General features: G+C 36.4%; 2 protein-coding genes across 2 annotated transcripts; both read right to left on the reverse strand.

Annotated features, from left to right (window-relative positions):
- Window positions 1–1,183: 1,183 nt before the first annotated feature.
- On the reverse strand, window positions 1,184–3,456 carry LOC103847984. The gene is made up of 6 exons (XM_009124980.3): window positions 3,043–3,456; window positions 2,751–2,956; window positions 2,239–2,503; window positions 2,046–2,153; window positions 1,722–1,966; window positions 1,184–1,599 (listed from the first exon to the last, which is right to left on the reverse strand). Exons 1-6 carry the CDS (start codon window positions 3,439–3,441, stop codon window positions 1,494–1,496), a joined length of 1,329 nt encoding a protein of 442 aa, XP_009123228.1. The 5' UTR covers window positions 3,442–3,456; the 3' UTR covers window positions 1,184–1,493.
- A 924-nt stretch (window positions 3,457–4,380) lies between these two features.
- On the reverse strand, window positions 4,381–11,503 carry LOC103847985 (probable indole-3-acetic acid-amido synthetase GH3.1). Its single transcript, XM_009124981.3, has 2 exons — window positions 6,251–11,503; window positions 4,381–6,035 (listed from the first exon to the last, which is right to left on the reverse strand). Exons 1-2 carry the CDS (start codon window positions 6,670–6,672, stop codon window positions 4,685–4,687), a joined length of 1,773 nt encoding a protein of 590 aa, XP_009123229.1. The 5' UTR covers window positions 6,673–11,503; the 3' UTR covers window positions 4,381–4,684.
- Between the last annotated feature and the right edge of the window lie 1,016 nt (window positions 11,504–12,519).

Here is a 12,519-nt window from a genome sequence, read left to right on the forward strand (position 1 = left end):
CGATGAGTGTCTCTGCGTTAAGTATAGATCGACTGTTGCTTCCATCGTCGCGATCTGATCGCTTCATGACATTATGGTATCAGTTGCCATAAAATATACCGGAATCCACTTATCCTTTGCTCCGACCCAATCATCATTAGCTCAACCTCTGTTGTCTTAGTAGTTCTTCCTGATCTATCACGATCATCCGAACGTGGATCATAACCGCCTCAGACATAACAAATATCTCCCTATTACTCGCCAATGATCTCCCATTATCTTCGGCCTCCTTTGCAGTCTGTCCTCCAGGACCCACAATCATCTCTCTAGAGCAGAACAAATTATCCACTAAAATGGTTGTAAGTCTCACATTGAAAATTTTGTGATTAGAATTTTAGTTTTTTTTTTGTTATAACAAGATACAAATAATCATAAAATCATATGAGTAAGAAATCTCATTTGATAAATATTCAGATTAAATATATATATATATATATATATATATATATATTTTTTTAATATCATTTAAATGAAATTATATACCATAATATACATTGGACAAGTATTGAAAACTTAATATTTTAATTTTGAAATTTTAATTGATTTTTTAAGAAATGATTATAAATTAGTAAATCCATTAAAAGCCCCACATTGCAAACTTTGTTATTAACCATTTAAAGTTTTGGTTATAAAAATATATGAATAATCATAAAATTATATGAGTATGAAAACTAATTTAATATATAATAATATAAAAATATACTATATATCTATATTAATATAACTTAAGTTTAATCATATACTATTTTGAAGTTATTTACCATAAAATAATTTTAAATTAGCAAAAGTGATTGTTTTGTTTATATGATCGCGATAATTTACTGGATTTACGTAATCCATTATCTTATGATCTATATACGTAATCTATAATCTATACTGGATTCTGATTATTTAATATACATTCATTATCTTATGATGTATAAAATGACTAAAAATAAGTAATAATATATAAAAATAATTTATATACATAACATTTATCCAGTGCAAAGTCTGGATCTAAACGGATCAATCCATATTTAATAATTCAAAACTAGGATAGGTGAGTCTCGCTCACAGGTCGTGAGTGCCGGTTAGGTGAACGCCATGGTTATCCTCCAGGAGGCATGTTGGTTTAATAATTGAGCACTCACATTTCATTCCTTCGTATATTAATGACAAGACAAGTATATTCCCAACTACAGTTACATTTAGCTTTATTGCTTTACAGGTCCACCAATACAATAATGAAAATACAAAACAAATTTTAAATTTTAGCAAGAGCAATCTCATGAGTTTTAGTTTTCCTAGCACATGAATTGTCAGGCTAATGCCAAACTGCATATATGTGCATGATCTAAAGCTCCAACGCTGGCCAGTCTTCCCCTCCACTTGCACACTTTGTTGGTTTCAAGTATGTAAGCAAAGGCCAGTGATACAAAACATTTAAGACGATATTGAGAAACATAAAGATAGCTTCAAGCAACGTTTTCAGACCCATTAGCATCGCATGTCAAATTTAGAACCTCCATTAGTTCCATTCGATATTCCAAACCTCTGAGATAGTGTCCTAACAGCATGCACCTTCAAGGAAAAGAAACACACACACACATTTATATAATATAAGATGTCTTTGATAATAGAACTAATTCACAATAAAGCTTTCTTTTGCGAGCAAGAGAGGGAGAGAGCAAGGCAAATCTAACCAGAAGAGAAGACGAGCAAGGTAGTCTCGAGTTAGTGAGATCAGAGGCTGAAAATGAAGCGAAGTGTTCTCTACAAGTTCAGCGCAATCTTCATCGCCTTTTGCATTCACAGTTTCAGTAGGTGGAGCTTCTGACGTTGGCAATTTAGAGTGCATTTTCGGTGATAGGGTTGCGAGAAGACCGTGAACAACAGAGTGGATTGTCTCTTTCACCTCAGGAGCCGCGGGTTCTGACAACTCAGCTACCTGTTAAGATAAAACCATAGCTTAGATGGTCAGAGAGAACCGGAAAGGGCCCTCACGAGTCAGTGATTTTGACACAAACCTTCTCAGGTTGCAGCGATCTTAAATAGTCTAACAAATCATTCTTCTCTTCACCAACAAACTGCTGCATTTGAAGGGCAGCGTTTTTTCGCCTCACTTCTTGTAATTCCTGTAATGCATTGACAAATATACTTTGCTTTTTTTACTATTAAATAAGGTTAAACAGAAATGCAGGATTGAATTAGAAACCGTACCTTTTTAACAGAAGACAACTGTGACTGCAAACGGAAGATATATTCTTGAGCTTCAGAGGAAACTCTGCCAAGACCTTCTTTATCAATCATTTCAGAGAGGCTCTGCGTTTTACCATCCATTGTGGACGAACCATTGTTTTCAACACAAACGTCATCCGGTTCCCTATCAGTCCCTTTCACGGTACTGTGGCTTTCCAGGTCCTCATCATCCATGTCCAGGTTTTTTTCAAGAAAAAGCCGATACTCAGCGTTCCTCAATGTATACCTACAGTATACCCAAAACATCAGAAAGATAAATCTATTAGAAAAAAAAAAAGAACAATGTGAATCATAAAAGCAGACAAAATCAAATCATCCAATGACACAAAAGTAATTGACTTTCACGATGATGGCTCAGCTGATGCAGTTAGGCGTAAATACTTGGCAGGTAGTATTGCCTCGTATATATAATCTTTCTCATAATAAATCAGCGTAAAAAAAAAACAAAAGAACAGGAACATAAATATATATACCCAGTCATCATGGAAGAGACCAGAAGCTTAGACAAAGGCTCCCAAAGAGATTCGATGTGGACTTGAAACCTATCAGAAGGGAGGAGACCCAACATTCCCGAGATTGTTCTCTTCATAGCGTCCAAAGTAGTGAGTGGAACATCTTTCTGAATCACACTCACATCTAACGGTTCAATCTCTTGGATCACATCTGCAATTAAGCACTTCTGAGAGAGACCAAAAGAAACCCAATTTCAAATTCAAATTCCACACTAAGCCTCAAAGAAGGAAGTAAGGAAAAAAAGAAGAAAACCTTGGGTGATCGAGAATCGGAATGGAGTGTGAAGTCGTCGAGGGAGAAGCCATCGTCGCTGAAACTGTTGGGAGAAGTTGAGGCGGAGGCGGAGAGAGTGAGGGGTCGGAATCTCGAGTTGGATCGGAAGAGGAACGGAGAGGAAGGGTTTGTGGGTTTGTTACGGATGGTGACTCGAGGAAGAGAAAGGGAGAAGCAAGAGATCGTCGTCGTCGTCGTCGCCATCGAAGAAGGAAGCTTGATGGCGATGTTTGTACGAAGATTCGTCTTCTTCTTCTTCCTCTTCCTCTGAGCTGATGAAACCCTAATTCTAATTCCCCTTTTGCGAGTTCTGATTTTGAGTAATTGTTGGCCACATAACAAACCGGAACGTGACAAAACCGATGAATACACACTCATCTGTCAGCGATTACGGTTTGCTGTTAACCGATTTACTGCGGTGGCTGGCTTAGTTGTTGAACCGGTAGTAGCCCGGTTTTGTTATTCGACATCCGGTTTCAGTGTTCGTTAGAAAAATATGTACACTTCTATTTTTGTCAAATTAGTTATATCAACTTTAAAAGTGTTTGAAAATACGACACGTCAATAAATGAAAAACGAAAACAAAAGCTTTCCTCAGTTTTTTTTAATTTTGGTTTTTCATTGACTATTTATTCTTCGTCACAGTGGTCATAGCTTCAAGCATATCTCCATCCCTTAATTGGAAATCCATCGTCCCTATAATTATATTGTATGCATGAGGATTTCAGAAGACATAGTAAGAATCAAAAGCATGTTCGCCGTTATGGACATGACAAACTAGCTGAAATATTATCAGGTTCGTGATTGAAGATCAATCTCGGGGTTTTGTAGATCGAGAATGATCAGTATATGTCGCATTTGCTTCTTGTGATGTTATACTTTTTTTAACAGATATTGTACTTTAGATAAATTTCATCAACGAAATCAATATATAAAATTTACATAGCTACCTCTTGGGTTTCGTTGTGACAGATATACCACGCAGCTGAACAAAGAAACAATGAGTAATCCAATCTATTGTCACTCCCCTAGATGGCCATTTACGATTCAATTACTACCAACCACCATTTTAGTGTGATCCAGGTCGAAACAGATTACATTTCGAAATTCCCAGCTTCTTCCTCCACATCAGGAGCGGTCGTTTGACCGATCAGTCATTTTCTCTCTTGGTTAGACTAGCCAATGCTACCGTAAATAAACTTAACTTTTGGTTAAATTGACCTTAAGCCTTCTTTCTCTTTTTGATGTCCAAACTTGAACTCACTTATTTGTGTTAAGTCTTTCATTAAATGCCAAACTTCTAACGCTTTTACCCAATGCATCTTCAAACAAATTTACTGATAGAATGACAATAATTTCCATCAAAGCATACATGGTCCCTGGGAATATAAAAACTTCTCTAACCAGGATTTTTGGTCCCAACTAGAAAGAGAAAACAAATTACACACAGAGAATCCACATGGAAAAATAAACGAGATGAGATATAAAAAAACACTAAGAAAAGAAAAAGAAAAGAAAAACTAATCACCAGCGAGGAATCTAATTATATTACAATACCAAAGCGCTTATCAATTTAAAGCCTTTGACTTTGACTTCACCAAGGAAAAACATGGGCCTGCCCTTATCTCCTCCTCCTCTCCGGCGTCCAATGCGGTAAAGCTGGGCTAAAATGTGCCGACACAACCCTAGAATCAAGTAGCTCCACTATAGGTGTGAAGTTCACGCACCTCGGTACCTTGTACTGGTTAATTGACGCACCTCTTGAGATGGCGTAGTCCATCAACTCCTCGAACGTCCCGTTTCTCACCACCCTAATCTCCAACGGTCCAACCGAGTTATCAGCGACTCGGCATTGCCGGTAAACCGAGTTCAACGACTCTTCCATCTCGAGGCAGCACCGAGTCAGAGTATCATGACTTGGTTGCCTCTCTCCCTCCCTCACTAACAACTCCCAGTACAAGACGTAGTGGCCCGGGATCGTGCTTGTATCTGCGTAGCTAGTGTACTCCGCGACGCGGGTGCCGCACTCTTTGAGAAGCAGCTTTGATGCGTTCTCCACCGCTTTCTGAAGCTCAGACTCGTCAGTCTTGTCGGAGTCGATGCTGAGGAGGACGTTCTTCCTCCTCACGAAATGAAACTGAGGTGCTGAGTTGTGGAAGCCAGTGACTCTGAGGATGTCGCCAACTCGGTATCGACATAGACCGGCATAGGTCGTGACAACGAGTTCGTACTCTTTGCCAATCTTTACATCAACAAGTTCAACGGCCTTGGAGCCGCCAAGAGGGATAAACTCGAAGTAGGCCATGTTGGGCATAATGGTGTACGAAACTTCAGATGGTTTGCTCATCGGGTTAAGGTTTAAACCAAAGTAGCACTCGGAGGAAGCGTACATAGTGCAAGCCATGGGGAGGCCGCCGCTATAATATTCCAATGTTGGGATATATTGAGCCATGGCTCCAGTTACGATGACATCAAGGTACTTAGTGTTGGGCCAAATCCGGGTGATGATTCCTTCCCAATTTTCCGTCTGGCACTCCTGGCGGATGAACTCCGCCAGGTGCTGGTCGGGTTTGAGAATATCAGACATGCACTGCCTTATAGACGGGTCGGTTATCTCAGAGTCGAGGGAACCTGTCTCAATGTCGTAGGCCAAGCGAGACCAGTGAAGCTGGAGGAATCGGATGGCACGGAGGAGACCAGAGGCAAAAACAGCGCCCACACGGAGGACAGAGAGGCGGTCAAGGAGGCCGCATAGCATCTGAGAGTACATGCTCTGGAAGGAGTCGGGACAGAGAATGGCTTCGTTTGGACTAGTGTACACGTTGTACGGGTCGTATGGTCGGGACCTGAATTTATCACTCTTGTAGTAGCTGGTTAAGACTGGTCGAGCCGGTAGCCCACCCGGTGTCTTTGTTTCCGACTTAACGAACAGGAAGTACAATCCCTTTCCTTTATCTAGTCCTGGCACATACCTGTTCCAGAAAAGACAGAAAATGGTCAACGCTTGAACTAATAATAAAGAAATTTAATTAACAAATATGTACAGTCTACAGAGTTTTTATTTTTGTTTATTATTTATTTTGTAAAGAAACATTAGATTGAATTTGGACCCGAGACCTACAGTAAATATTTTTTTGTTAACCTTGACACACCATAGGACTAAGTTTTATCAATGTGAAGGACTTACAAATTCATGACGGGCATGAGGAGACTATAAAGAAGCTGGCGACGGTCGAGCTCTTCTTGAATGGTAGGCATGAGTTTCCTCTCTCCGGCTGAGGTTCCGGAGCTGGTGAGGAACTCGGAGATGGGATGGGCGGATAAGATGGGAGATCGGTCTCCGTCAGCAATACGTTGGATCTCGGGCTGGAGATCTTCGTAGGTAATGATTGGAAGCTTTGATTTAAAGGTATCACGGTCTGTGGCACCTCCAAGGTTGAAGCGACGGAGGTACTCCGTCTCAGCGTTGCGTCTCAGAATCTCCGCTAGGAGGTTTTCTTGAACCGTATCTGCATTTCGAGTCATTTCCTCGATGAAACGGAGGGCTTTCGCGTCTTTTTCACACGCTGGAGGTCCCAATGGCGACGAGAGGCTAGAGTCTACGGCCATAGTTATGTCTTTTCTTGTTTCTCTCTGATTTATGGAGAGGAAAAAAACTAAACAAGGACAAAGAAGTTGAGTTAGAGAGAGAAAGTTTGTGTTTATTACAAGTTGGAATGTGTTTTGGGATTGAAGAGCTTGGTGGGGGTGCCTATTTATATAGAGGCTGGTGGTCTGAAAATGCCACGTCACATGGCCAAACAAACGTGAGATCGGACAATAACCTCAAATAATCTAAACTTATTACTTTCCAATCTTAACTAAGATATTGCACGCGCTCCTCTAAGACAAATCTCTTTTATGATCTATCAAATTATTACACAACGCAATGAAAAAAATTTCTTAAGCAGGATATGTATTTGACCATAAGTAGTTAATATATACTCCATATATATAGTTTTCTTTTGACTATATATATATAGTTTTCTTTTGAAAGAAAAATATATATATATATATATAGTTTTCTTTTGACTTGGCAATGCAAATAAGAGACGATCTTGAGAGTAACACAAACGAACAAATCAAGAAAAGTAAGTTACAAGAGAAAACTGACACTGATAATTGCCATAAAACGAAGTTTACGTATAAAACTTGATAGGACGGAATCTTCAAAAAGATACCGCCAACTATGGTAAAAAAGAAACTTCCAAAAAGTAAAGAGTATATGACTTTTCTGGTAAACTGGTAAGCGGGACTATTTTTATGGATAATGAAAAAGTTCCTTTTAGTAAATCTTAGAAATTTCGGGTCCTTTGGTCCACGTTTTCCTCGTGTGCATGAGGTGACTATTGACAATATCACAATGAAAAGTTCACATTTAAAGAAATTTTTTAAATTTGATATTGAGTTAACCAGTGGAGGTAGAGCTCAAACATGTGTAAAAATAAAAATTAAACACACTTATAAATAATTAACATTTAAATTAGGCTTTTGACAGGAAGGAGACTGGAAAGACACTGGCTGGAGAATTGTGTTGTGGAGATGATAAAAGATAAATTAGTAGATTAGATACTAATAAAATAGAAATAAAGATGAGAACACAAGAAATGAGGCAACAATAAAGGAAGGGATGTTGAAGGTGAAGGGAACAGAGTAGGACCCAAAGAGAACGTCAACATGGCACGATAAGAGGGATTTGCATGTGGGGTTAGGCCATAGCCATGTCACCATCTTTCTCTACGCGTTTCTCGTCTCTCCCCACTTTATTTTCCTCATGTATACTTTATTATATATGTTTATATTAACTCAATATCACTACTACCAGCATTTTAGGGTTTTTGATTTCTTAATGGTAGAATCGCTACACGAAGAGACCGTCAGTTGTCATGAGTATTATAGTTCGAAGTAGGCATGCGACTTCTAGGCAAACCAAATAAAAATCAAACCGACCAAACTGAACTTTTTGGTTTTCAAAATTTTATTCAATTTCGAGCTCTAAACCAGCGGTTCAGCTCAACACTTGTAAAGTTATCAATTTCTCTATTTTCTAATATATGCATATACAGAAAATAGATTAATTGATAAAGAATCAAACAAACGGAATTGGTAACTTCAAAAGTGTTGAACTGAAGCACTGAACTAAACCAAAGTTTTTTTTTTGACTGATAAACCAAAGTTTTACGCGGTCAGTTTTGGAAAATTATGATAATTCAAAATATATGACAAACAAAAAAAGCGAATCATATAGAAGTAAACTACCTAAACTCGCATGTCTTGTTGGAAGAGTCGAGATATGGTCATTGAGTTTAATGTTTTGTTGTCGTCATGTTTAGAAGATTGTCGCATGTGCCACTAGCTACCCGAAAAATGAATAAAAGTTCCAAGCAAAATAAATCATTGTAACACTATTTTTTGTAAATATATTAGGAGTTTCGAAAGAATACGATGTTTTGAACCATTGAAATTTAATGGTAATCGAGATTAAATCTAGAACTCTTGCGGGTTTGTAAAAAACATTAGGTTTTGAGTTTAAAATTTATATTCGAAAAGGGTAAATTTATTTATCTCCTCTCAAATCAAAAAGATCGAAGCGGAACGAGAAACGGGGCCCTGACAAAAGGGAAACGTGTTGCTGGTTTGGTAGTCAGAAAGGAATGGCCCCCTTGGGCACATGAGACAAATGCCTAATTCCATACATGCATGTTTTCTTGCCTCACCATTTTCAGTTTTCCACTATACACTAATACAAACTGATGGGTCATCACGGTTCTCTATTCCCTATTTAGAACTCATTTATAGGAAGCAATCAGTTAAATTTTGCTATTTCCGTTTTATTAATCAATTTTTTATTTATTATATATATATATAGGTTTCTAACTTCTAAGTTGACAAAATGATTTACCAAAAAAAATTACAAAACAAAAACACCAGTAAGCTAAAACTATTCTTTTTTAAGGGAAATTGTTTTTAGGCCAAAAAAATGATAATATGTTCCATCAGGCTAATTTCAATTTTGTATCATTTTGCCTACAATGCCCTTTATTATTTTTGAAAATAAATCAAATAAATAGCTTTACAAACAAAAAAAAATTAGAAAATAGTAACTACTGCTGAAATACATATATTAACTTAGTGGTATTTTTTCCAGCTCTAAAAATGTTTAAAACATATTTTAGATTTTGTTCTACATAAAGTAGAATTGACCTTATACGAAGTGGAAAATGAAATTCACTTGTTTTATTGAATCTACTATGTTTAGAATATGTGATCTACGTAAATATATAATAATAATTTAAATATATTTGGAATATATATTATGCGCTTAACCTATATCGCTTTAAAATCGATAGAAATCGAAATCTACACATTACTATAAATCTAAAACCTGTAGAAATCGAGTTCAAACATGTTTATTGTATTCTACATATAGTAGAATACATATTCTACGGATAAGGATAGTCAGTTCCGAAAATATGAGAAAAAAATATTTGGAAATATTCAGTTTCTATATATGAAAAAATCAAAAATAAAATTAAAATATATCTAAATATATAATAAAAGATTTTATTAATTGTTATTAGTTATTTTAATTATAAAAATATATTTTGTTATAATATTAAATATATCTAAATATATTGTAATTATTTATTAATTGTAATTACAATTTAAAATTAAAATTTTAAGGGCATTACTATCATTTTGAAATATATGAGATTAGTATAATGAGACCTAATTATCATTTTTTGGCCTAAAAAATAATTTTCCCTTTTTTTTATGTTTAGAGTATTTTCTTTCTAACGAATGCGGAGAAGTTGTTCGCAATATTACATGCTTATCTTTTCCATTTTAGAACTACGTATGAAGATGTGCATGGATGGTATTTTATGGTGAAAAGTAGATTACATAATTTATATATTTATTTTGAATTCTTAATCTTTGTTCTAAATCACAAAAAGTGCTCTAATTCTCATTCTTCTATGTTTTATGTTGATTATATACCACCGGTTGGGGTTTTGAATTGGTATCTAGATCGAATTAGTATAGCTAATTGTTGGCAAAAAAAAAAAACATTTGTTGTAAATTATCTATAAACCAATTATCATTATTTTCATATTTAAAATTTAGGTTAGTCATAGTTTTTTGGTCATGTAATATGTAACTTTGTCATGCATTGGCTAATTCAATTGTAAGTGTTCTTTTGATATTTAGGAAAATTTAATAAGATGAAATTTATTCTACTTCAAAAAGCGTACTTTATTTCTCTGGAAATTGTTCATCGGGGCAAGCCATCGTTGTACGATTTGGTGAACACGGTAGGGAACTCGATCACATGGTGCAAACTCAATGGTAAAGAATGTCACTTGAGACCCTTGAATATTTATATAACTTGTCACTGCCGGTCTAGACTATTAATATGGCACCAAAAGCATACAAAAAAAAACTCCTAATTACAAAACAAAAAATCTATATAATTAAAATAGTAAAAATTTTATTAAAAATTATGTTGTTTTCAAATAAAATACAGAAAACATCAAAATATTTATGAAAAAAAATATTCTGGCTTTTTCCAATAAAACAATTTACTAATTCAAATAATAAGTGTTTTAGTTAGCTTGTATATCATCTATCATTTGAATACATAGTGGAACATAGATAATCGTTTATGAAATTCAATGAAAATTATATTTCTGCAGAAGCAACTAAAATTAGAAATGTCGATAAGCAGTTTCTTTTGTGTTTAGACAACAACGATCCATTTGTTTAGAAATTTCAGCATGTCAACCTTTTTTGTAATTGCATTTGACAACACTTCTAGTTCCAATCCTATTTACCCATGTTCGGAACTACGCTGCGTGCTACTCGGGCAGTAACTCCAAACCTAGCGAGTTACCAAAAAATCAGGGAATACACAGAGGTTACGCGGAACCTAGTTTCAAATACAATTTAATATATTTATAATATATTTAGCTCATTTTAAACATGATGACACATGTTCTTAGATATAATTATATAATTTTTTATATATAATTTTAAACAGCCTATCTTTGATTTGTCAAACATTTAGATTATAGTGTATTTGGTACGAAAAAATCTCTAAATGCAGTAATTATGTGTTTGTTTTGGGTTTGATAGCTAATTGTAATTATTTAGTAATGAATAATTACACATAATATGTCAATAATGAGTAAAAAATAATTAACCGTATTTCAACTTTACACGGACGATAAAAGAAATTAGGCGGTCTACGCAGGAATTAGACGATCTTACGCGGATCAACACGGAACAATGCTTAACTACACCGATTTGGGCATATTCGCCGCGGTCAACCTCCGAACAATGCCTAGGCAGCCGCGTTTTTCCACATGGCTATTTACTAGTAGCATTTTTAACAACTCAAAAATCTAATCTATATACCAGAACAAAATATCTGATAAAATCCTGTTGTAGAAGAATCTATACTCGATCTAGCTTCCGTTAGTTCTAACCTCACTCGTTTGATCTCTCTCCTATGCGTAAAGGTTCGCGACTCCTAGACACAAACGATCGAGCTCAATGGCTAAAGAAAAAACAGAGTAACGAGACGAGCAATCTTTTAGAGTTCCCTGTCAATGACGAGGTACATCTCCTTCAGGATCGGGACCTGGTAATTCACTATCTCAGTGTTTTACAGAAGATCTTTTGATTACAACAATGGCGATCGCCTCTTCTCTCTAGCTTTCTGTTAGACTACAGGATAAGAAGATAAGATCGGAGACGATGGATGCTGTTGCCGTTATAAGGGTTGTCATCCCCTGTGGCGCACCCAGCTCACTTTCTCGTAAGTCGCTTTTACTTGGGCTTTACTTGACTCGGCCCATATGTGACTCCCCATCTTCTGTTATGCTTAGCTAGGCGATGGGCTTCTGTTCTATCGGCCCAAGTCAGCTGATCACACACCACATCTCACAATCTCCACCTTGGTGTGTCGATCCGCTGACATCTGTTCTCCCTAGTTTCACTGGAACTTCTGAACGGAATGTCTCATTCACCGACGTATCTGATTCAGATTCCTGTCTCCCGATCCTGGTAACTCCGGTTACTTTTGTCCTTACCAGTAACACGTTACACCGTCTCTCTGACTCCCGAGACTCGTCCAACCTTCAGTCGTCTTCTCAGTTCCAAAGACGACTTAGCCTCCACTTCCTCAGTCTTCAAGAATGCTCAGCTTTGCTAAGCAACCATCAAACTTCTCTCCAGGTAATGTCTTGGTTAGCATATCTGCTGGATTAACCAGCGTGTGTATCTTCATCACATTCACTATTCCATCTGCTATTACTTCTCTGATGAAGTTAAACTTAGTGGCAATATGCTTCGTCTTCTCTCGGTAAACGAAGTTCTTTGCTAGGTAGATCGCACTCTGCGAGTCACAGTGAACCT

Source organism: Brassica rapa, chromosome A09, assembly GCF_000309985.2.
Source record: "Brassica rapa cultivar Chiifu-401-42 chromosome A09, CAAS_Brap_v3.01, whole genome shotgun sequence".
NCBI classification, from domain to species: Eukaryota; Viridiplantae; Streptophyta; class Magnoliopsida; order Brassicales; family Brassicaceae; genus Brassica; species Brassica rapa.